We start from the raw sequence: 25,812 nt of genomic DNA, 5'->3' as shown, positions 1-25,812 counted from the left end.
CTCACCCACTCTTTCATTCTCTCAACAATATGTTGCTGCCTCTATAATGGCCATAATCTTGTTGCATTGCTATTAGTTACTTCTTTCTTTCCTTGAGCAACTGCAGGACAGTGACTTCCCCCAGAACAGAACCTGAGACACAGTGAGTGTTCAACAGATACTTGAAGAATAAAAAGAAATAATAATAATTGGTGACAGTGTTAATTACCGTCAATCAAAATAACTACAGTAAACACTATGTTTTAAAAGGTCTATGAATAGAGAACTGAACAAGATTAAGAAATAAGTAGATGTTAAATTAGAATACTTAAGTGATATTTAATGAACAGCCTGCCGTGGAAGCACCAAATAGTGCTTTACTTGGGAACATTATTTTAGTTCATCATATAATTTAGTCTTTAGTGTCATAAATCCATCCTTGAGTAACTTTAATCTCCTTCAGGGACCAATATTCAGTGCTTTGTGACCAGGATCTGCTTCAGACACCGGTATACAAAACGATTTAAAGAAATTATCTACATGTTTCCATAAATAAGCAGGCTAGGAAAAAGGAAACATTTGAAGGTATTTTATTTCTGTGATAGGTAAATCTCACATAAAAGTCTTCATCATTTCTTTAATTCACAAAAAGCACAAATCAGTTAGAATTAAAGGGAAAAATTCACACCAAACAAAAATAAAGACTTGTTGTCTTCTCTTCCTCCTGTAATGAGAATAAAAATATTATATAAATATTAATTAAATCAATAGGTGCAGTAACTGGTTTTATTATTTTGTATCAGGTGTGTGTGTGTATACATATAAATATATATATATACATATATCAGATCTGTATCAGATATACTGACAGGAAGGCCTCCTGATGGCATTCCCTGAAGCCTGTGAAAAAACCTAAAAGAATTTTGAGTTATTCAAATCACCAGTTTAACACTGTGAACATTATCATGTTCCAGGGTTTTGAAATAATTTTTTTTTTTTTTTTTTTTACTGAATTTCCCTGATGCTGGGAAAGATTGAAGGCTGGAAGAGAAGGGGACGACAGAGGATGAGACGGTTGGATGGCATCACCGACTTAATGGACATGAGTTTGAGGAAACTCCGGGAGTTGGTGATGGACAGGGAGGCCTGGCATGCTGCTGTCCATGGGGTTGCAAAGAGTCGGACACGACTGAGGGACTGAACTGACTGACTGACTTAAGAAAGTATTTAATGCTAGCTCTTAGGATGTATTTCACTATGGATCAATATTTGGGGAGAATCAACATTATAGTTAGCCTTTTCTGAATTTTTGTTACCTGAAGTAATTTAGACTCCCAAAGCAGCACGAGTTTTTGAAATCAGTGCTGGACCCTGCAAATTAAAAACAAAAAAGAATCATCAACAAACTAGTGACTATAACAAAAAAGAAGCAGATTCACAGATACAGAGAACAAACTAGCGGTTACCAGTGAGTGGGGAGAGGAAAGAGGGAGGGGAGATAAGGAGGGAGGGGGATAAGGAAGGAGGGAATGAGAGCTATTAGGTGTAAAATAAGCTACAGTGATAGATTGTACAACCTGGGGGATATAGCCAATACTATAAATGGAGTAGAACCTTTAAAAAATTGTGAATTACCATACTGCATACCTGTAACTTATATGATACTGTACATCAACTACTAATAAAAAATGGAAAAAAAACACCAAAAAAAAAAAAGGAAAAAAAAAGTAAACTCAATCAATAAGACTCATCAAATTAAAAAGTAGATGACTATGCTAGTCAAGACACAGTTAACTCTTTACTAGCTAGGGGTAAATTCACAGGTTTATAGATTACATGGGTTAAAATAAAGATATATAACTCTGATGTCAACAAACTGAGACAACGGAAGCCAGAGGTGGAAAAAATCCTCCACTCTGATCAACAGTAGATATTGTAATTCCTATACCAAACTCCAAATTCTTACCAAGCCTCATCCTCTCTCCTTTCTCTAAAAATCAGTCATAGAAATCAAAAGATTTGCAGAGAAAATACCGCTATGCTACTATTTGTTAATGTTCTCTACCTGTAAATTAATGTCTTCTCACAACAGAGGACATTAATCTTTTTGTATCATATTTATCATAAATAGTTTACATAAAATCTATTTTACTTAGTTTATCTGATTTTGCTCTCTGTCCCACCCACTTCTACCAAAAACACAACACATACTAATAAATACACACATTGAAACACACATAATTATATTATCTATTGAAAAACTCAACATTTCTAAATATTATCAAATAACAAAACATCTAAACTTCTATATTATGAGACAGTCAAATAAAATGAGCAAAAGGTTGAAATATAGAATATCTTTAAAATATAGTGATGCTATATTCAAATGTATTTAGTAATACAAACTTGAGGCTTACAAAATGTAACCAATTTGTAAATCCAGCTAAAATTGCTAAATAATTATATTAAGATAATCCTTAATTACTACTCCGTTAATATTCAAAGGCTTGCTCCTAAATGAGTTCAATATACTTTCTATAAATATTCCCCCAATATCCTGTTTGCACAATTAATTTGCAACTAAATCCTTTTCATCCATTTGCTGAATTGATAAATTTTAGGCCAGAAGCCATCTAAATTATCATCAGTTAATTATATATTCACTTTACGGATTTCTCTACTAGGAAACAAATAAAAATTACTAACTCTCATTATACATTCCAAATTGCACTTCTTCCTAATATTTAGGAAAACTATGGCTATTTTTAAACATTAGAGTCTTTCGATCTGTTTCTAAATTAAATATAAATATTTCTGGCATTATTTTAAAATTATAAATTAGTGAGATATTCTTTTCATTTTTCACTACAGAAGATTCCATACCGAGTGTTTGAGTATACACATGAGCTGCACCTACCTCTTCTGTAAAGCAGACTTCCTGCTCTTGGCTTTGGCAGCACTTTTCCAGGAGGCCAGAGAAATCTGCAACGACAGTCTCAAGTTGTTCCTCTGTTATTTGTGGCTTCTGCTTCACAAGGTTAATGAGAAACCTGTTTCAAAACAAAACAATATATAAGAGAAGTCTGCTTTGCGATGGTGTTTTTCTAAAAACTTCCTAGTAGAGAACTTTCAGAGCCCCAGCAATCCTCGCTCCACAACCTCATTCCATCAATTATCATCAGACTTACCACATATATTTTGTCTATTATTTATTAGAAAGACGGAGGCTAGAACCATGCTAAATGTTCCACTGGTCTGGATTTGTGCAGATTATAGATGAAACACTACTTCATAGTTCCACCATACTTATATGTAGCGAAATACAGTCTTCTTACTTGCCTAAAATATTCTTTCTGATTGGTTCTCTCTTCTGAAATACGTCTTATCTATACTCAAAGGCTCCAACTTCCAAACCCCTGCCATTCACAGTTATCACACCCCTACCAGAACACTGTCCATCCTAATTGCCTGTACTGCACATTCAGTGCTGAAATCCACAGGGTCGCAAAGAGTCAGACACAACTGAGTGACTGAACAACAACAACACATTTAGCAATGTATTCATGTTGAAATTAACATAAACTGAAGAAATGGGAGAGGCTTGCCAGAGGAGGCAGCATTCTTACATGCCTCAGATTGTGACAGAAAAAAGGGAAGAGCAGGTTTTCTAAAATGAAGGGAGACCTTTTACAAAGCACGGGAGCATTAAAATGCATGGAAATTTGGAGAAATGAATTCCACTTTGCATTACTATCATCATTACAAAATGCGTCCCGCAATGAACTGAAATGTGCATTCCATTTCCTAACGCCCATACTTCACGGTTGAATCGAATATGATGGTTATTTTCTTCAAGGAGTAAATAGTGTGGAAAAAATGCAAAGGAACTTTTTCAATGCTTCTGTTGCAAGTACCCAAGACTTCCTATAAAGATATATCCTCAGTTCCGTTCAGTTCAGTCGCTCAGTCGTGTCCGACTCTCTGCGACCCCATGAATCACAGCACTTCAGGCCTCCCTGTCCATCACCAACTCCTGGAGTCTACTCAAACTCATGTCCATTGAGTCGGTGATGCCATCCAACCACCTCATTCTCTGTCGTCCCCGTTTCCTCCCGCCCCCAATCCCTCCCAGCATCACGGTCTTTTCCAGTGAGTCAACTCGTTGCATGAGGTGGCCAAAGTATTGCAGTTTCAGCTTTAGCATCAGTCCTTCCAATGAATACCCAGGATTGATATCCTTTAGAATGGACTGGTTGGATCTCCTTGCAGTACAAGGGACTCTCAAGAGTCTTATCCAGCACCACAGTTCAAAAGCATCAATTCTTCGGCACTCAGCTTTCTTCACAATCCAACTCTCACATCCATACATGATCACGGGAAAAACCATAGCCTTGGCTAGATGGACCTTGGATGGCAAAGTAATGTCTCTGCTTTTTAATATACTATCTAGGTTGGTCATAACTTTCCTTCCAAGGAGTAAGCGTCTTTTAATTTCATGGCTTCAATCAGCATCTGCAGTGATTTTGGAGCCCCCCCAAATAAAGTCTGACACTGTTTACACTGTTTTCCCATCTATTTCCCATGAAGTGATGGGACCAGATGCCATGATCTTTGTTTTCTGAATGTTGAGCTTCAAGCCAACCTTTTCACTCTCCTCTTTCACTTTCCTCAAAAGGCTTTTGAGTTCCTCTTCACTTTCTGCCATAAGGGTGGTGTCATCTGCATATCTGAGGTTATTGATATTTCTCCAAACAATCTTGATTCCAGCTTGTGCTTCTTCCAGCCCAGCGTTCCTCATGATGTACTCTGCATATAAGTTAAATAAGCAGGGTGACAATATACAACCTTGATGTACTCCTTTTCCTATTTGGAACCAGTCTGTTGTTCCATGTACAGTTCTGACTGTATATCCTAATTAACCCTAAACAGATTGCCCCTTTTTTCTCAATCCCAAAACGCATCACAGCAATAGTTAAAATGGAGACTCTTTTTACAAACAGGAACATCTTCCCCCAGTGAATTTTCCCAGACTAAACGTTATGAAGACACTGAGACGAGACTATTTTGAAAGTCACTTTAAGTGCTTTGGAGTAATAATATTCTCCTGGTGAGCCCAAGTGTTGGGTATGTGAGGTAGAAACCTCCACCACTACTTATTTACGTCTCCAAAGTAGCAAATAACCATTTCTTACTGTTGCTTCATTGTCTGCAGGGCTACACCCTGAACTTGGCATAGATCCTTATGGAAGATGAACTTGTCGTCGGAGAATGGCGGAGGCACGTATGTCTCATCCACCACCAAGCTGCTGAAGCATGGCCTCCTGTTGGAGTATGAAGAGGTGCAGCACTGGTCAACACCGGGGTTTACGGGATTCTCTTCATGTCTGATGCACAAGTGTCCTATAATAAGGTCAGCCTGAATAGGAGAGTGAGAGAGGAGAAAGCAAAGAGATGGAGCATTAACCAGAGAACTGATTCAGGAAAACTGTTGCAGTAATGTTTAATGTCCAGTAATATCAACATTACAGGAAAACGTGTTGTCTGTATGGCGTATGTGCTGCCATATTTACCTTTACCCACTTGTTTGGGATAAACGTCAGTTTTTAGTTGCCTATGTTCCCAGGTGATATGGAAGACAGCCCCTTCAGCTATTTGTGTCAACTGTTGAAAACACATTTTCAGTTACATACATACTTCCTCAGGGGAAAAGTCTCTGCTCTGACCCAGGAAATCATTACATGGCTTATATTTTCCATGTACATTTAGTTGAACTTTCCATTTTCCTTTTGGGATTTAGAGAATCACTTTCTGAAGGTAAGAATAGCAAAACCTAACCTCTGCACATAGTTAATACACAAGTGTTAGTCGCTCAGTCATGTCTGACTCTTTGCAACCCCATCGACTATACAGTCCATGGAATTCTCTAGGCCGGAATACTGGAGTGGGTAGCCTTTCCCCTCTCCAGAGGATCTTCCAACCCAGGGATTGAACTCAGGTCTCCCACACTGCAGGAAGATTCTTTACCAGCTGAGCTACAAGGGAAGCTCATAGTCCTAATTGAAAAGAAATAAGGCCTGTGTGTGTATGTGTGTGTGTGTGTCCTTAAGGTTTCCTTCATGTAGAATTCACTTACCTTCCACGTTTCAGAGATACCTTTTTTTTATTATTTCAAAAGTTTTTATATGAACCAATTTTAAAATCTTTATTGAATTTGTAACAATATTATTTTTGTTTTATGTTTTGATTTTTTGACGGTGAAGCATGTGGGATCTTTGCTCCTCAACCAGGGATCGAACCCACATCCCCTTCATTGGAAGGTGAGGACTTAACCACTGGACCACCAGGGAAGTCCCCAGACATATTTCTTAAGCACCTAATAATAACTTGTAATAAGGGCCAACATATTTTGTATGCATACTGTGTATCACACTAGTGCTGAGCGAGTCATACTGATTATATCATTTAAGACAGCCATTGTAAGAGGGCACAACTTCTGTTCTCAGACATCAGATGAAAATTCTCAAGCTTAGTGAGATGACCAGCTTTCCCAGTGTGACAAGACTAACAAGTCGTGAAATGGGACAGGAATGTAGGCAGAAGGTCCCCAGGAACTATACCCCTGAAGCTCTCCCACCCTTGTCCCTGCATCCTACTAACATCTGGGACTCCATAAATGACAAAGATGACAATACTTAATTACAGGAAATTTTCTTTTTACTTCTAACCTTTGACAAAAAATTCCAGGACATGAAGACTTACTAGCAATTAACTCCTCATCATACAAAAGAGGAAAAATGGAAAAAAATATACAATTTTATTCACAACTGTGACTTTAAGGGAAAAAATAATGAAAAAATTAAACCTGTAATCATATGTAAGACACCAGTGATGTAAAAAGTAAAGATTATTGGCCTTACCAACTGGAAAGTCATTTTATTATTCAGAACATGGGACTACCCTGTTCTATACCCTGTACCTTGTTAAGGGGGATAAGTTGCCCCTAATATTATCATCATAAAAGGGATGGGATGGGGAGGGAGGTGGGAGGGGGGTTCAAGATAGGGAACACATGTACACCCAGGGCAGATTCATGTCAATGTATGGTAAAACCAATACAATAATGTAAAGTAATTAGCCTCCAATTAAAAAAAATTAAACTACAAAAGACAAAAACATAGATATGGCTAAACATAAAATAGAGACTCTGAATCTGTCAAACCTGAAGCTTTTTCAACATTAGATATTTGATGAAATCATGAATCTAGTGATGTGTCAGTCTTTCTGTCATCCCTGTACATAAAGCTTGCTGAGACATTGTTGAATAGACTCACTGCCATTCTAGAAGGACAGGAAGCCTGTCCACATGCCAACCATTCAGAGCTGAGTTCTTACACCCCTTCAACTGCAACTAATCAAGCAAGTCCAGGAAAGTTATCTCCACATTGATTCTTAACCATTTCTCCTGAATGGGATCCATAAGGCTATTTCGAGTCCAACAGAGCAGAAACAGGATGGGACCAAACAAAACACTCACCACTCCCTCGCCACAGGCCAGTTGTTTGTCCTCACTGAGATGGCAACAAATGGCTCCTGCGTTTGCCATTTTCCTGGTCAAGGCCATTAGCTCAGGTGAGGTCAGCTGAGGAGCTTTCTTTGTGTAAGCAACAAGAAACCTGAAAGAAGCATTTCCCACCAAATCTTGCTGAGTCCTTCACTTGCTTCTGGACCCCCACTCCTTCTCAAAGATGCTCTTCTGGCATCAGAAAGCATGAATTCAGCTCATTTGTTTCATCCACATGGTGCCTGGACCAGTACTGGGGACACATTCACTCTGACACTCACTCCCTACACTCCTGTTACACCACCAGATCCCAGTGGGAAAATTAACACTGGGCAGCAGGCTGGCTCTATTCCCACCCTCAAAAGTTTCCTTGAAACAAACTTTGATCTTTTGGAGCTTTAACTTTATGATAGAAGGGGTATCCTTACTGCAAAAATCAGCATGGTTTGGGCAACCCAAAGCCAGACTTTGGAGGCCATCTTTACAGGCCATCTGTTGTTCCTTAAGAGACGGGCCTGGGGAAGGACGCCTGCTGGAACAGGAAACTGACTGATGGACAGTGGAACCTGGGGGCCTACAGACCATGGGGTTGCAAAACCTTGGACACGACTGAGCGACTAAGCACACCAGTCCAACTAGGTGATGAAATTAGCATAGCCATGGGTGGTTAATTTAGATATATCTTTCCCTCATCAGTTAAAGATTTTAAATCACTTAAGTGTTAGTCATTCAGTCATGTCTGACTCTGTAACCCTATGGACTGTAGCCCACCCGACTCCTCTGTCCATGAGATTCTCCAGGCAAGAATATTGTAGTGGGCTACCATTCCCTTCTCCAGGGGATCTTCCCATACATCACTTAAAATATTGTTTAAACAAAGCATACGCATTTTGTAAGTAATATTCTCCTAATTTCTGAAAGAGACCACAGCTTCGCTTTGCCAGGGCTTGGCTCTCCTGGATATATTTCTCCAATTCTTCTTCCTGAAAATACAAGCATTATTATATACATTTTTTTTTCTGTCTGTACATGCAAATTTATATGTAAAATTTGGCCAAACAATATCTTATTCTATTATGATACCAATCTTAGAGAAATCACTTTTAGAGGCTTTTTTTTAATATTAAAGATGAATTATGAGAATTAAAGCAAATGGAATTTAGGGATTTAAGTTTAAAACTGTGTGAACCACAAGTTATTGTATGACAGAACTCAATCCTTGGGTTAAAAAATTACAATTCTTTCTATACAAAATTCTTGCCTTTCTGGAGCTATTCGAAAGGAATATTAGTTTTATTCTGTGTATAAAAGAATTTTTGGTTAAAACATTTGTATTTCTAAAATAAGCCAAAAGTTGTTGACTACCAGTTAATCACTAGCTAGATAGCTATTTAATAGATATAGCCACCTAACAACTTGTTAGTAACTAGGTATTTTCAAACAGCACTTTCAATACATGATATCAATCTAGTTTTTCAGATTTTCCTTAAAAAACTAAAGCAATTTACCCCTTTATCCTGGCATTCAGAAGGGTTTTCAGACTGGGAACACTTCTCCAGTAATTCCTGATATCCTTTGGCAACTCTTAGAATTATTGGAACAGCAAGCTTAGTGTGTCTTCTTGAATATTCATATGTAAATCTGAAATATGTGTGAAAAAACAAGTTATTGGAATTAAGAGACAAATTATTCCTCTGCTATATGACATGTAGGAGTTAACATTGAAGTAAATAAACCTAGAAGTCAAATATGATTTCAACTATATGCATGGCAAAACTATTAATGAAAATTATGACCCCTCAAATTGTTCTAAAATGGTGTTTTGCTTTCTTTTGCATCATTTGCTTTGGTTTTTCACTTATGGACTTTAAATGTATCCATCCAACAAATATTATTCCACTGCCATCTCTGTGCAAGCATTTTCTTTAAGCAGGAAGGTTTCAATAATGTATAAGATAAAATGCCTGGCCTCTCAAAAGCATGCATTATAGGGAGACAGAAACAAATAAGAAATAGGTCACCTAATTTAAGTATTGCTAGATCAATGAAGAGAAATAAAAGAAGAGGGGAAAGGGTGACAATTTAGAGTGTGTGGTCAAGAAAAGTCTCTTTGAGCAGCTCTTTCAAAAGAAAAACCTAGTGGAAGGAAGCCACATAGAATGTTTAAGGAAAGATCACTCTTGGATGAGAAAATTTCTATTGCGAAGAGCCTTTCCAATTGAAGAACTGCTTCTATTAAATGAACAACTTCAGAATGTATAAATGGGTAAATTTAAAGAGAATTCTTGAATTTACTGATTGTATTCCCAGATTGTAGAAATGGGTCATATTAGTTCTGCCTCTAATAATATTGTCCGTGAGTTTCTGAAATCTAGACTTTGTTCTTGTTTGCATAATTTAATTTAGCGGTGCAAACAATGTGTGCCCATCTAATTTTAAGGCAACAATAGAGTAATATCCTCTGGGATTATTAAAAAGAAAATTGCACCATTATTTTCACTACCACATTAAAAGCAGACTCAAATTTAGAAAGACCTTTGGAGATCATTAAGTATAATGTCCTAAGAGCTGCACAATCCCTCCTCTAATAGTGTCCATTGAAACACACTGTACAATAAAGGAAAATGTACTAACTTAGCTGCTCATTCCCCTTAAAGGCAAATAGAATTAGAACATGTCCTGTAAATTACAGTTATTAGTGCCATACTGCAAATATCTTTAAATGCATCTTTATTTCCTTAAAAAAATAAAACATATATTCAATAAATAGCAAATAAATTTGCTACAATAAAGGCCCTTCTATCTAGCACTATCTATTAAGTTATACTTGAGGGAAAAGTTTTTAAAACATACACAGTGAAAAAGCACATTCTTAATTATGAGCCCTTCTTATTATAAAAATATCTATAACCTATTCGGAAAACCAACGGTGATCTTTATATGAGCAACCCATACAAGGATGATAATGCTTCTGATTCCAGAGAAATTTATAGAAAAGAAAATGCATCCTCAGAAGCAAGCCAGTAGGCAACAGCAGGGTGAAAGTCTCATCAGTATAAGAGATCCCGTTCTTTATTCCCTTGTTATCTGCCTAACTATATTTTGGCTTAGAACATTCTAGCATCATCCTCACACACTGAGTTCAGAAACCATTTCAACAACACAAAGCTGTCAGTCATATCATGATTCTTATTTGTGTGAGTATAACATTTACAGAGTGTGTTACCTTGCCATGGAGAGATCTTTATCCCTTGAAGAAAGTCGGGTGAAATCTCTCTCTCCTAAAAACCTATTTACATTTGGAGATAAGCCTTCAGGTTTGTCATCATTTTCTGCATGAATTATGCACTGACCAAGTTCAAGTGTGGTGGGCAACTTGCAGCACTCTGCTATTTGTCTTGACAGAATATCTTGTTGAGAACATATGTAGGACATAACTCTTTCCTGCAATAGAGAAACAAAGTCTAAGTTTCAAAAATTTATTCTTTAATTCAGGATCTTAAGGCCAATCCTAGGAAGGAAAGAATGAAGGAAAAAGACATTTGCCCTGTTTCCCCTTTTATGGTAGTGCTTTCTCCCTTCTGTCTCTCTTCACGTCTTTCCACCTAACCTTGTGTGTTCAATTCTTCTTTTCAGAAGTGTCAGCTAAAATATATTTTACCCTCATAGCAAGTTTTTAAAAACAAAAGACAAAAGTATGCCTCAAAGTGAATGATATGCATGTTGATGCATATCTTTCTATCAGTACTGAAATGTGCTACTAAACATTTGTTATTGATGGCATATCATGGAGAGCAAAAGATTCATTTTTAGCAAAACAATCTGCAGTAACCCATTATGACCTCCAGAGGGAAGTCTATACACAATGAAATGTTCAGGGCATGTAAGTGACCAAGAAAGAAGCTGAGCTTACATGTCCCTCTCAAAGTCCTGAAAATTCTGTGCATCCTTATCAGGATCCCATTATTCAGCTGTTAAAATCCAACTAATATACCATACTTAAATTATTTTTTCCACCTTAAAGGAAAAGGATGGTTATGCACTCCAAACTGAAAAAACTAAACTTTAGGAAATGACCGTACCACTTAGTAAAATTGCCAACTAAAACTGATACAAAGAGAAAATTGTTCTTGTTAGCATTATTAATATGAAGGTAAGTGCTTTTAAAAGGAAAAATAAATGAGATAGGAAAATCTGCCTTGGAGGCAGAATCCCCAGTTCACTTTCCCCAACTCCTGACACCAAGATTCTTTGCCTGGGCTCAGAGAGTCACCCTCAGGTCTCCCCAGCAGCCTTGGCTTCTTGCTGACTTCCAAGTCTGCTGCTGCTGCTGCTACTGCTAAGTCACTTCAGTCGTGTCCGACTCTGTGTGACCCCATAGACAGCAGCCCACCAGGCTCTCCCATCCCTGGGATTCTCCAGGCAAGAACACTGGAGTGGGTTGCCATTTCCTTCTCCAATGTGTGAAAGTGAAAAGTGAAAGTGAAGTCGCTCAGTCGTGTCCGACCCCCAGCAACCCCACGGACTGCAGCCTACCAGGCTCCTCCATCCATGGGATTTTCTAGGCAAGAGTACTGGAGTGGCTTGCCATGACTTCCAAGTCTATCTCAGACAAATTGCCATTGGACTGGTTGAAACGAGCATTTTACCCTCACTTTCAACCTTCTGGAAACCACATTCCAGCCCTGGTTTCAAGCCATCTAAATATCTAGGAACAATGATTTTAAGCCTCCTTGAAGAAGAAGGTGTATCACAGGGGACCAGAGAGGGAGAAATTTGGAGACAGACCTATTGCACAACATCTAAGAAGCCAAGGGCAGCCCAAAATAGATCAATGCCACACTGCTTAAAGCTCAACTGACTATGGCATGCTTGAGGGTTCTGTTTTGGGTGTATTTGTTTCTGGTTTTTAATTACCTTAGAGCCCTTTATTCACACATCTCCTTGATGGCTAGCTTTTTACTTTGTAGAACAGTATTTTGTGTTGTTTTTATGTTTCTTATATTATTTTGTCGTATTCATGTAATAGCTCTATGAACATAATATAGAGTGCCTTCCATGTGCCAGGCATTGTGCTGGTGGCCTACAGAAATAACAGCCAACCAAAGACAGTCCCTAACCCCAACGAGGTCACATGTCTTATCAATCCTATCAGACAGCAAATTCCTTGAAATCAGCTTGTGTCTTCCTAATACGTGACCCCAACGTGGCTGGCACATAAAAGGTATTCAATATATACTGTCAACTGAACATACAAATGGATGGAAAAACAAATATATTAACAGTAAAGAGTCTGCCTGCCCCCAGTTCTATGTGGAGGGTTCCCAAGAGGTTACCATCTCCTTTCAAAATAAAAAAGAATGGTCTAGCAAGAGGAGCCTATGCTTGAAGTAAAAAACAAAGTCAGCAAATACGGTTGTTCACTGTCAGCTAGTTACCACACCGATGACCAACTCGCAACAGCCTTCTCCCATTTAGAATGAGAGCAAAAGAAAGAAAAGAGAGTGGAAATATCTTTTTCATAGGAGGCAAAACTCTTCACCCCATCCTGCAGACACTCCAGCACGTTTCCTTTGCAGCATTCCTCATGTATGTGGGCCACATCCATGACCAGTTTCTGAATTTCAGTAAAATTAGCTTTGGGAAACTTTTGACTCACTTTAGTAACAGTTCTAGGGGAAAAAAAGAATTAGAAATCAATCATGGCTATCTATCAAGATGAAATAACATACATAGAGTATTCATCTAGTTGCACTCCGAGGAGAAAAAGCCAAAATGTTCCTGTTTATAAAGAAAAGGGGAAGTGTTACACATCTTATCAATTCTACCCCAGTCTTTCAAGGCAGTGAGTCTGTAAACTGTGATCTGGCCCTACAAATGGTATGGAACTAATTTATCTTTTCCTAAAACCTTTTTTGTGATTTGCAACAATATTTATCTCTTTGTTGTTGGATCCTGATGCTGAGTATTTGGGATCCTTGTTGTAATAAGGTGGAAAAAAACTGAAAAGGATAAATAATTAAGAAACGGAAAATTTTCTTTCAGAACAGTAGTCATTTTTTTACTTGGGAGAAAAAAAACAACACTCCTGAGAATATGGGGAGGGTGCATAGGTGTGAATCAACAGGAACAAGAAAGCAAAGCCAACTAAACACTCAGATGTGTCATCATGCCAAGACGCATATTATGACCCACAAAAGAAGTCAGAAATAAAAGTTTTTATTCCTTGTGCATATTTTATGTAAATTTTAAGAGCTGTCTAGTTGAGACCACTGCACCCTAGAGTAACTGGTATTATTGCTGCTACTAGTCAACAGACTTTCTTTTTTAATTGAGAATATTTAACTTTAATCACTTATGGATATCAAATGATAAATAATGTTATTATAATAATATCTTTTTTCCTTTGGTTTTTATTCTCTTTTTGGTTTTTTAATTTAAAGAATAATATGTTAACTTACATTCTTTGACTAAGGTAAATTTAAATAAAGTAGGTCATGAATTAATCTTTAAGTTTCTAATAGAGTTGGAGGGTAGTTAAAGCATAATCTGACCTCCTCCAAGAAGAATCAACCAGTCTTGGAACTAAATCCATGACTTAAAACTTTAAGTTTTTACCAAGTACAATATTTTTAAATGTGTCATTTAACAAACAAGCAAATAAATACACTTTACATGCATGTACTTGGTACTCTTCAATTAGTAGGCCAGATGTTTTTCTATACTAGAAATGCTTCAGTTTAAAACTGAAGAGTACTTTGAACCAATTATTATAATTTAAAATTTCCTAGCAACCATACTAAAAAGTAAAAAGGAACAGGTTAAATTTGCTGTAATAATGTTTTTTAGCACAATATATAAAAAATAATATTTCAATATAACTACTTTTTATTGAAATATAGTTAACTTACAATGTGTTAGTTTTTCAGATGTACTAATTGCAGAGTGACTCATTTTTATATGTTTTATATATATACATATTCTTTATCAGATTCTTTTCTATTATAGGTTATTACAAGATACTGAATACAGTTTCCTGTGTTATACAGTGGGTCCTTGTTTATAACAGTAAGCCTATTAATGAGATATCGCACATTTTCTTTTTCATACTGAGTCTTTGAAATCTGGCTTTACACTTAGAGCACAATTCCTCATTTACACTAGCCACATTTCAAGTGCTTGGGAGCTTCCTGTGGCTAGTGGTTGCCATACTGGCCAGTGCAGCTCTAAATCACTGATAATTCTGGTTCCCATATTTGACCTTAAAGTCGCAGTTGTCAGGATTCAGACAATTAGAGATTACTGACATAGCAGACAAGCAGATGTGATGGAAATAAATCATGACAAGGACCTAGAAAAACTTGGTTCTGATGACCAGTAATGTGGTCTTGGGTAAACTGCTTTAATCTGACTGGACTTCAGGTTACTCGTCTGAAAATGAAGAGGTTGAACTATGTGATTCAGTTGTTTGGGTTTTGTTTTTTTAATATTCCTCTCATTCTAACAACAAAAAATAGATAAATTAGATACATAGATAATAGATTAGATAGATAGATACACAGATACATACAAACATACAATCAAGGGAAGAAATAGAGGGCAAAGATGCTAAGTACAGCAGTCAATTGAAAAACTCCCAATTTGCCTCTGAGCTTTTTTAGCAGCTGGGAGAAGAAAACAGACTTCAATGAGTTATTAACATATGCTTTCATCAGTTAGGAAAATACATGCCAGTTCTTCAGAAATGACAATTTTGTTTTCCTCTGGACAGTAGATTCTAATATTATTGCTTCAAGTGAATATTTTATGAAGAGCAACAATGGACATAATGGACTTTTATAGCAGAGTAGGAAGCAGAATTAATACAAAAAATCTTTTGTTAAGCCAGAAATTTTAAATGATACTTAGAGAAGGCTAATCTACTTTGTAAAGAATGCAGGAAAATAATTATAATTATGAGGCATAAATAAGTTGAAGTCCAGAACCTGAGTATCCAGAAGAATAGGTAAGTAGCTAAATCTCTGAAGCCTTCTCTAAGCATTATCTCATCTGGACTTTAGAAAGTTTTAAACAGCAGACTGATCTGTTCCCCCCATTCCTAAGATTTCACGATTCTAATCACAGTGAAAAGTGAAAGTGAAAGTCGCTCAGTCGTGTCTGACTCTGTGACCACATGGATTATATAGTCCATGGAATTCTCCAGGCCAGAATAGTGGAATGGGTAGTCTTTCCCTTTTCCAGGGGATCTACTCAACCCAGAGATTGAACCCACGTCTCCCACACTGCAGACAGATTCTTTACAAGGGAAGCCCACAGTAGCTCTCATCAATGGAAACTTCATTCTCTACAACAGTAATAATGAGAAAAGTTGACTCAAATTACAAAATGGAAGTTTTGCAGATGTCTTCCAGATAGAGCTCAAACTTACATGGCTCGGAAGGTCCGGGGTCCAAATTTTCCCATTACTGCACATATATGTTGATTTAACAAACTGCTTTCTCTTAATTCTTTTGTAATTGATGTTACCTAGATAGAAAAACAAAAAAAACAAGGTGTCAAGAAAGGATGCATTTTCCCTGTTGCTGCTGCTGCTAAGTCACTTCAGTCGTGTCCGACTCTGTGTGACCCCATAGACGGAAGCCCACCAGGCTCCCCCGTCCCTGGGATTCTCCAGGCAAGAACACTGGAGTGGGTTGCCATTTCCTTCCCCAATGTATGAAAGTGAAAAGTGAAAGTGAAGTCGCTCAGTCGTGTCCGACCCTTAGCGACCCCAAGGACTGCAGCCCACCAGGCTCCTCCATCCATGGGATTTTCTAGGCAAGAATTCTGGAGTGGCTTGCCATTGCCTTCTCCAATTTTCCCTGTTAGACTCTAATAATTAGAAAAACAACAGATACAGCTAAAGTATTTATTGTTGTTGTTTAGTCACTAAGTCATGTCTGACTCTTTGTGACCACACGGACTGTAGACTGTCAGGCTCCTCTGTCCATGGGATTTCCCAGGCAAGAATACTGGAGTGGGTTACCATTTCCTTCTCCAGGAGATCTTCCCAACTCAAGGATCAAACCCAGGTCTCCTGCATTAGCAGACTGATTCTTTATCACTGAGCCAGCCACCAGGAAAGCCCACAGATAAAACATGAAACTCTACAAAACCTTTTTGCTAAAAATTATAAATGTCATACATTTTTACCAAACTTTATTCATGCTCTTTTCTTTTAGATGGGTTTATATACATCTATGCCAGACAGATTTATTAAAAGTACTTTGAAACAAAAACACTGCAATTTTCATACTTGAGAATGAATAAACAACTAATTTTGAACAAATTAAAGCCTGACCATTTCTTAAGTGGCTGCTCACAAAAAGTGAGATTGCATCACAGCCTGATGTTCCAGGAATAGTCATTGTGCTTAGGAAATTTTTATTATAGGACTTTCAATTCAGTTCAGTCGCTCAGTCATGTCTGACTCTTTGTGACTCCATGGACTGCAGCATGACAGGCTTCCCTGTCCATCACCAACTCCCAGAGCTTGCTCAAACTCATGTCCATTGAGTTGGTGGCTTTAAGCAACAAGTAATGAATTGTGGATGTTATTCTAGCTCTCCAAAACTAAGAAATCTATACGCATCTCTAAATTTAAATTTCCTTGTTTGTTAAATGATAGTAACACTTCAAATTTATTCTAAGGTTTAAAAGAAATAACAAATATAAAGCATTTATCATACTTCTCTTTCACTTTTTCCCTCTTCTCTTGCTCTTTTTCTCCTCTTCCTCCTGCCCCATCTTCCCTCACCTTCTACTCCACTCTTTCATTTATGTCATCACTTCTACCTCTGCCTTTATCCCACCAAACTCTCTTCCTTAATAATAAAATAATCATTGTCTGAATGAATGGATGGATAAAGGATATCACTTCTACCTCTGCCTTTATCCCACCAAACTCTCTTCCTTAATAATAAAATAATCATTTTATTTTATTGTCTGAATGAATGGATGGATAAAGGAATGAATTAAAAAAAAAAAACAGCAAACCCCAGCTTTTTAGCCCAAAGAATATCAGACTACTGAAATATATCCTATTCTGAAAATAATACTCTATACACAGAGCATATTTCTAACTTTTTTCTTGGCTTTAGTCAGTCATAATCAGATTGAAGTTATTGTTTCAGATAACCCTACAAATATAATACCTTTGTTTCAAAGCATTCAGTGGCATTTTCAGCTTTGCAGCAATGTGGAATAATTTTATCGTATTGAGTAGCCAAAGAAAGAATTGTAGGTGCATACAGAACAGGGTGCCTTCTTGCTATCTCATAGATGTATCTGAAATGAAAAGGAGCAGTAAGATTTACAAACACATTAAAATAGGACTGCTATTGCTTGGAACTGGACTCTCGAATTGTTTAAAGATTAGGAAAATCGTCATTTTTTCCACTTGCTGTCAAAATTTTCCTCACTAAGGATCCTCCAGGGGAAGGATATATATATATATATATATATATATATAATTATGACTGCTATGCATTGATGTATAGTAGAGAGCACCATAATATTGTAAAGCAATTATCCGCCAATAAAAATAAATAAAGATCCTCCAGGAAAAAGAAAAATCTGACAGCCAATCCTACATTCTGAGAACAAACCAGGCAGAACCACTGACTGTGAAAAGTGTCCTTTTCAAGAAGTCTACTCAGACATGTTTCCAGAGTCATAAAGGCCAGACTTTCACTAAATAAAGCAGAGAGGTAAAGTATTTTTTCTTATCAATGCAAAATGGGATTATCCACCCTGGCAATCACTGTAGCAGAGATGTTCTAAGGGCAGGCTCTATATTTCTCTGGATTAGGCACTGCCAGGGAAGACAGAAGTGATTCAGAATTAGACACAGTCTTCCCCAACAAAGAACCTGGACTCAAATACCCTCTTGGGAATGTACTAGCTGTGTGCTCTCATTCGGTTGCCTTAATTGTCTAAGCTTCGATCTCCTCATTTGCAAAACAAGAAGGAAAGAGGAAGAGGACAGGGAGAATTGATGGGCTGTTTGTGAGCATGAATATGATCACATGTGCCAAGCACACATGTGCCAAGCACACATGTGCCTAAAACATACTAAGTGCTCAATAAATGCTAGATGTGATTATGTATCTCAAACATTCCTGGATGGCTAATATTTTTCTTTCCAAACAATTTGATGAACACAAAATACCAACTGTTTGGCTCTAGAAGGAGTCATTTGTGCCATAGAAAAATTGGACAAGCTAAATATTATTCTTGGGCAAGCTAAAATTAGGGAAAACAAGGTGTGTCTAAGAGACTAACAGCTGGTGGGTCTCCTGTGTGGTCTACAGCTATCTGTTTACCTGTTGTGGAGACAAAGGTACATTTAATGTTGCTCACTTAATTTCACAGGGCAAGAGTTCAGATGATGCCACACAAAACATTTTCTTCTCAATGCATTAGACTACATTCACAAATTTCAGAATTTCTAGATTCTGCTTGGCCCTGCACTCTTTCTGGGGTCTTACCTGTTTATGAACAGCTCTCTATTTTCCTTGTACGATTTACAACTCGTGACAGGTTCCGGAACTGGAAAGGGTAGAATGGAAGCTGGAGCAGCCTTTTTGTGTGCCAGGAAACAGTCATGTCTTTCCTCTCCAGTTCGGCTGCAGCAATCTGAAAGCCCATATTTTTCAGGAATTTCCTTTTCACGGCAAATTTCTTCCAGAAAGGCAGATACCTAGAAGATTTATTTGTAATGAAAGACAACTAACTTTACCTAAAAATGCTGCAAAATAGATGAAAAGTTTTCTAATATCTAGAACCAGAACTGTGGATTAGGAAAATAATTCCCCCCTACAAATTCCAATTATATTTAGTTTCATCCTGATGGGATAGTTTTCTTTGATGTGTTTGGAAAATGGAATTTAGTTGCCAACCTTGAGTAATACACATGACAAAATTATTTTATCTTAAAAGGAGAACACAGATACTCCATCTGATATTCTTGTGATAAGACACTGATCTAAAAATTAGAGATTATTTTCAGACAAAAATCAAAATAATTTGAAATGGAATAAGAATAGCCTCAAATACTTTTAATGGGTCAAATTATACATTTAGCTAAAATGCTTTAGGGAATTCCCTGGTAGTCCAGTGCTTTAGGACTTGGTGCTTTCACTGCTGTGGCCAGGGTTTGATCTCTGGTCGGGTAATTAAGGTCCCACAAGTCCCACAGTATAACCAAAAAAAAAAGTTTTAAAATGTACATTTTAAATGTTTAAAATCCTTCTTTGTTGCCTTAATTTTACCAAAATCAGCTGATGACACCAATAGCCTGATGAATGCCTCTGAGAATTATGTGCGTTTCATTCACTTAGGGAAACTTTTTATTTAGCTTTTAAAACTACTAATATTTAGAGAATCCTGGAAATCTTAACTAAGACTTCCAATTCCCAGTTTACATAAAAATTATGTCTTTAGGTTTACAATGATAAATCATTATTCTATAACATCACCTTGGATATCTCATTGGATGTAGAGCTGTGATATAAATGAATTTTGCTTATTTTACATACATTTTTAGACTATCAGGTCAAGTCAAAAATAGAGATGCCAATAAGGGACTTTTATTAAGTCACCAATTTCAGAGTTATAAACACTTTATATCTTTAAAAGGGTACCTCCTTTATAATAATGTAGATGCATCATCTTTTGGCTACTTCATTAGCTCCATCATGACAGAGGATTCTCTGGGCGTTTTGATTCATAATTGGTAGCTCTAATTATTTTAAAGTTCTTAGTTATTTTCTATATTGAGATAATAATAACCAATAATAACTGTCATTTATTGATCTTCTACATTAGGGTATCCTATTGTAAAAAAGTATTCATTGTTAATCTGAAATTCAATTTTAAGAGGGCTTCCTATTTTTTTGTTGTTGTTTATTTGTTGAATCTGGCAACCCTAATCTGTGCTATGCTCCTCTCATTCGCTGTAGTGTAGAGTCTAATATAACGAAGCCATTGACGATGTTAAATCCTGGTTGTTAGTTGCCTTTAAGAAAATTATCTAACCTCTCTGCACTTCGGCTTCCCCAACTGGAAGACTTCCATCTGCCCCCTAGGATTATGGCAAATATTTAATAAATTAGCATTTGCAAGCAAAGCTGATACTCTGCCAACAAGTGCTACCCAAAATCTCTTGGCTCACTGAACATTCATTCTGATTCATCAAAGCTATGCTCCACATCACAAAATATTTTGACTATCAATAGGTACATAACATTCCCAAGAAGAATGGCTGTCACACTGCTTAATAAAAATTAACTCCTACTACTCATCATATCAATCTCCATGACAATCCAGAAATGGAAGCTATTAATATCACTCATTTTATAGATAAAGAAACTAAACTCAAAGAAGTTTAGTAATATGCCCACAGTCACCAAGATACTCTGATTTCAGAACCTTAGCTCTTAGTCCCCATGCTTATAATATCTCTTTATAATAGACATCCAATGTTTTCTCCTCTAATCTCTCCAGTGAATCTGAATTAAACCTCCTCTCATAAAACAGGTTTTCAAATAATTAAATGTATATATTTCTTATGCAATCCCTGCATCTTCTCTTCTGCATGCTGAGTTTTAGTCAAATATCACAACAATTTTTAAAAAAAATTATTGCTATTCACTCACCTGGTTTTCTAAACACCCAGCAGGTTGCCCACTGCCAGTGGATTTCTCTATTACAGTCAATACATCTTTCACCATTTGACTTACTTCCTCGTAAGTGGCTCCTTGAACAGACTGGGCAAAAAATATGGTAGCTCTGAAACAAAAATATATATGAATGCTTAAGAAACAGACTTATATCATTCTTTTTCTCAAGGTTAGTTTTCGGTTTTTTTGTTGTCTGCTATATTGTAATCTGCTTAGGGGATGACTTTTGCTAAAAATGTATGTAAATTTTAGCCATCCAGAAGAAATGTCCATCTTCTTTTCCCTTTCCCCCATGAATACACATATATCTGTTAACAAAGAAAATAAGTGGATTTCCCCTAAGAATGATTCCTCCTTTTGTGGTCATCCACCCACTGCAATGTATCCCTACTTGAAGGTATCTATATTCTTTTTAGTTTGTTGTTTTTGTGTGTGTGTGTGTTTTTTTAAAGCAGAGAATTAGTCAGTAGACCTCTGCCTGAGTCTACTCCCAGGGTGATCAAGGTCTGAGCATGGATTAACCCAAAGCATTACTATCACAGGTTTCAGTGTACAGTCAATATCTGTAACACATGCCTTTAAAATCATTATTAGAAACTTCAGAAGTATGGAACAGAAAGACAGCATTCAAGAGAACAACATACCCTCCCTCTACAAATAACCAAAAATAGAACATTTTCAGTCAGTTCAGTTCAGTTCAGTCGCTCAGTCGTGTCCGACTCTCCGCGACCCCATGAATCACAGCACGCCAGGCCTCCCTGTCCATCACCAACTCCGGAGTACACTCAAACTCATGTCCACAGAGTCGGTGATGTCATCCAGCCATCTCATTCTCCGTCGTCCCCTTCTCCTCCTGCCCCCAACCTTTCCCAGCATCAGAGTCTTTTCCAGTGAGTCAACTCGTCGCATGAGGTGGCCAAAGTATTGCAGTTTCAGCTTTAGCATCAGTCCCTCCAATGAACATCCAGGATTGATCTCCTTTAGAATGGACTGGTTGGATCTCCTTGCAGTATAAGGGACTCTCAAGAGTCTTCTCCAACACCACAGTTCAAAAGCATCGATTCTTCGGCGATCAGCCTTCTTCACAGTCCAACTCACACATCCATACATGACCACGGGAAAAACCATTGCCTTGACTAGACACCTTCTACTATTTACTAAGATTAAGCAGTATTCTGATTAGAAAATATGGTACTATCATCCTATTGGTATGATAAGAAAAATTATTGAATTCATATAGTGTTACCATCAATCAGACATTATTCTTCAAGTTCTAAAATCTAATTCTGTTTGTCTCATAGATTTGCAAGGAATCTAGAGGTTGAGGTTAACATCTAAGGCATGGATCAACCATTCAACCTCTTCAATATCAATTTGATATTCAACATAAATAATTTTTCTTAACATTGTCTAGTTTGCTTTTACATTTTTAAAGACTCATAGAGCTATCCAATTTTATTTAATTATCTAAATTAAATTTTCATTGCTGTACATATGTAAAGTGCATTTTACAAAACTTACAGGCCAATTAAATTTGTCCCTGAAGAACATGGGGAAGAATCCAATATGGAATCTGGAAAGCAAGATAAATTTCATGAGAAATGGTGTTTTCAATTGCAGTCAGGAAAGGCATCATTGCTAGATATAATGTTTGTGTCTCGGTTAACACTATACAATTTTAGAACTGAGAAGACATTAGGAATCATCTATCCAAATATCTTAATTTTGTACTTGGGAAAACAAAGAAGCTTAGAAATAAAGTTAAGCAGAATAATTTATAGTAGACTCAACACTAAAATTCAGATTTTACATCTTCCAGTGTTCTAACACTATTGAACTAGTCACAGATAATGTTAAACACTGCCATGATTTTGTAAAATTCTTGTACTCTTATAAGATATAAATTTATCATTCATTTTAAGCCATTCACCAATGAAATATGTATCCTCTATGTGGAGCAATATGATAAATTATTCAAAGCAAGTAAATAAATTCAGATTTAAGAATTTTCATGTAGAAAAAAGACAAAAGAAAAACACAAAATATCTTACCTATTCCATATGCATTTTTATGCATTGTTCTGGAATCGCTAAAATTTAGTAGAAAAAGTAAAAAGAATGATACTACCCACTTCATGTTTGCTAGTTATTTCGTCCTTGGTGGTGATGATTGGGGCAGAATATTGAAAACTAGACTGAAATTCTTTTATAGTCTTCTCTAGCAAGGCCTGTTAACTAGTAATCTGTTGCCAGTAGATCAGCTACTTTATTTCCTTACATTCCAAATAGGATGACTTGCTAATAATTAACAGTCCAGGGATTATTTGCGTTTTATGTTCAAGGACACAGACCTTCTTTGGGTGGAAAAAGGGGAGGGGACTGAAACTTGCAAACTCATCCTATTTTGCAAATATAACAAATATTCTTCTCAAACAGGCATTCAAGAATGTGACTTTTCCCTAAATTGCACAACAGAAGTTAACAGGGCCATAGATAAAATGGCATCAGACTTTGTATGAAATTCAACTAAATGCACAAATTCATTACTGCCTTATAATCAGAAGGACAGTATAATGTCATGGTTCAGCATGAGGGCTTGAACCAGGTTTGAATTTTTGCCCTGCCACTTAGCTACAAAATTTTGGACAAGTTGTTTAACTTTTCTGCGCTTTATTTTCATCATCTACAATATAAGGAGACTGATAGAATTCTTTCATGATTAAATAAACTACTGAGCATAAATAGCTAAGAATAGGGCCTTGCGCAGAGCGACACTTAATAGATGGGAGTTTTATTTATTCATTCAACAAAATGATGAAGTCAGCATACCAGGCACTGTTCTTTAGTGGGAATAATTAGCAACAAGAAACATGCACCACCCCTGTCCTCTCTGAATTTACCATCTAACGGGAGAGACAGACAGTTATTATCAGCAGTCACAACATGGTGCAAAGTGCTGTGCTTCATCACTCAGCCATGTCTGACTCTTTGCTACCCCATGGACTGCAGCCCATCAGGCTCCTCTGTCCATGGAGATTCTCCAGGCAAGAATGCCAGAGAGGCTTGCCACGCCCTCCTCCCAGGTCTCTGGCAATGCAAGTGGATTCTTTACCGACTGAGCCACCAGGGAAGTCCACATGGTGCAATGGATGCAGTGATAAGCAGAATGAGAAGAGAAACACTGACATGTTTGGAGAGGGTCAAGGCTTCCTGGAGAAAGCAATCTCTCAGTAGGGACCAGTAGAAAAACTGGAGGTGAGTCAAAGAAAGGGAGGTAACACTGGGAGACCCATTAGAAGTCAGGGAAATGTAGAAAGAAGTGAAAAGGCCCGCAAGTGAGGGCCAGCACAGCATATTTAAGGAATTGGAAGAAATGCAATTGCAATGAAATACAAAGGTAAAAGATGAGGGAACATCCTCTATAAAGGGACTTCCTGGCAAAGTGAGCAGGACCACATCTCAAAGACATTTTAAATCAAGTTTGCACCTCCTCCCAAGATAACAGAGTCTACAAAGGGGATCTAATAAAAATCACATTTGTGTTTTGAAATAATCTCCTTGTTACAAAAGGAGACGAGATTGTGATAGGGAGATCCGTTAGAAAGTTTTTACAATATAGCCCAAGAAGTGTCCTGGATGAGAGCAGTGCTAACTAGAAATACTGTTGTGGATGAAAGCAGGTGATATGAATGAGTTAACATCGAAAAGACTGACTTACGAATGTGCGTTCAGTTTTGCATATACTGAAGTTAAGACAGAGTGACCAGTTCACTCTGGTTTATGCCTGTTGCCATGCTAAGGCATGGCACGTTTCAGTCGTGTCCGATTCTTTGTGACCCCATGGGCTATAGCCCTCCAGGTTCCTCTGCCCAGGGGATTCTCCAGGCCAGAATACTGGAGTGGGTTGCCATGCTGTCCTCCAGGAGATCTTCCCAACCCAGGGATCAAACCCACATCTCTTATGTCTCCTGAATTAGCAGACAGGTTTTTTACCACTAGTGCCACCTTCAGTTCAGTTCAGTTCAGTCGCTCAGTCGTGTCTGACTGTTTGCGACCCCATGAATCACAGCACGCCAGGCCTCCCTGTTCATCACCAACTCCCGGAGTTCACTCAAACTCATGTCCATCGAGTCGGTGATGCCATCCAGCCATCTCATTCTCTGTCGTCCCCTTCTCCTCCCGCCCCCAATCCCTCCCAGCATCAGACTCTTTTCCAATGAGTCAACTCATAGAGTAATTATTAAGCAGAACACCCTGGTTTGCATGTTTGAAGTAAGATCTATGCTAGAGGAGCTGATGGGGAGTTGAATAGTAATCATTAGCTTATAGATGGTTATCATAGTCACGTGATGGGATGAGAAAGACAGATTGTAGTGAAAAGAGATACCCTGAGGAACACCAAATTTTAAAAGTCAAGCCATAAAGAGGAGCTTTGGACCACAGTTTGTCTACTAACTGCAAACAACCTTTGATGTATATGCGTCATTGCTCAAAGTGTCATCCAAAGTACACAGTTCATGTCAAATATTTCCATTGCTCTAATTTTGACTCT

At 37.4% G+C, this 25,812-nt stretch overlaps 1 protein-coding gene across 1 annotated transcript; it reads right to left on the bottom strand.

Moving 5' to 3' along the window:
* Positions 1-1,305: 1,305 nt before the first annotated feature.
* On the bottom strand, positions 1,306-23,397 carry AFP (alpha fetoprotein). Its single transcript, XM_055435102.2, has 14 exons — positions 23,313-23,397; positions 22,783-22,834; positions 21,238-21,370; positions 19,069-19,280; positions 17,734-17,866; positions 15,969-16,066; positions 13,083-13,212; positions 10,767-10,984; positions 9,049-9,181; positions 8,426-8,523; positions 7,514-7,652; positions 5,172-5,395; positions 2,897-3,029; positions 1,306-1,350 (listed from the first exon to the last, which is right to left on the bottom strand). Exons 1-14 carry the CDS (start codon positions 23,395-23,397, stop codon positions 1,306-1,308), a joined length of 1,833 nt encoding a protein of 610 aa, XP_055291077.2.
* Between the last annotated feature and the right edge of the window lie 2,415 nt (positions 23,398-25,812).

Source organism: Moschus berezovskii, chromosome 5 (assembly GCF_049115385.1).
Source record: "Moschus berezovskii isolate FMDL1 chromosome 5, NW_MosBer_1.0, whole genome shotgun sequence".
In the NCBI taxonomy this organism is placed as follows: domain Eukaryota; kingdom Metazoa; phylum Chordata; class Mammalia; order Artiodactyla; family Moschidae; genus Moschus; species Moschus berezovskii.
This window is presented reverse-complemented; position numbering and strand designations above follow the sequence as displayed.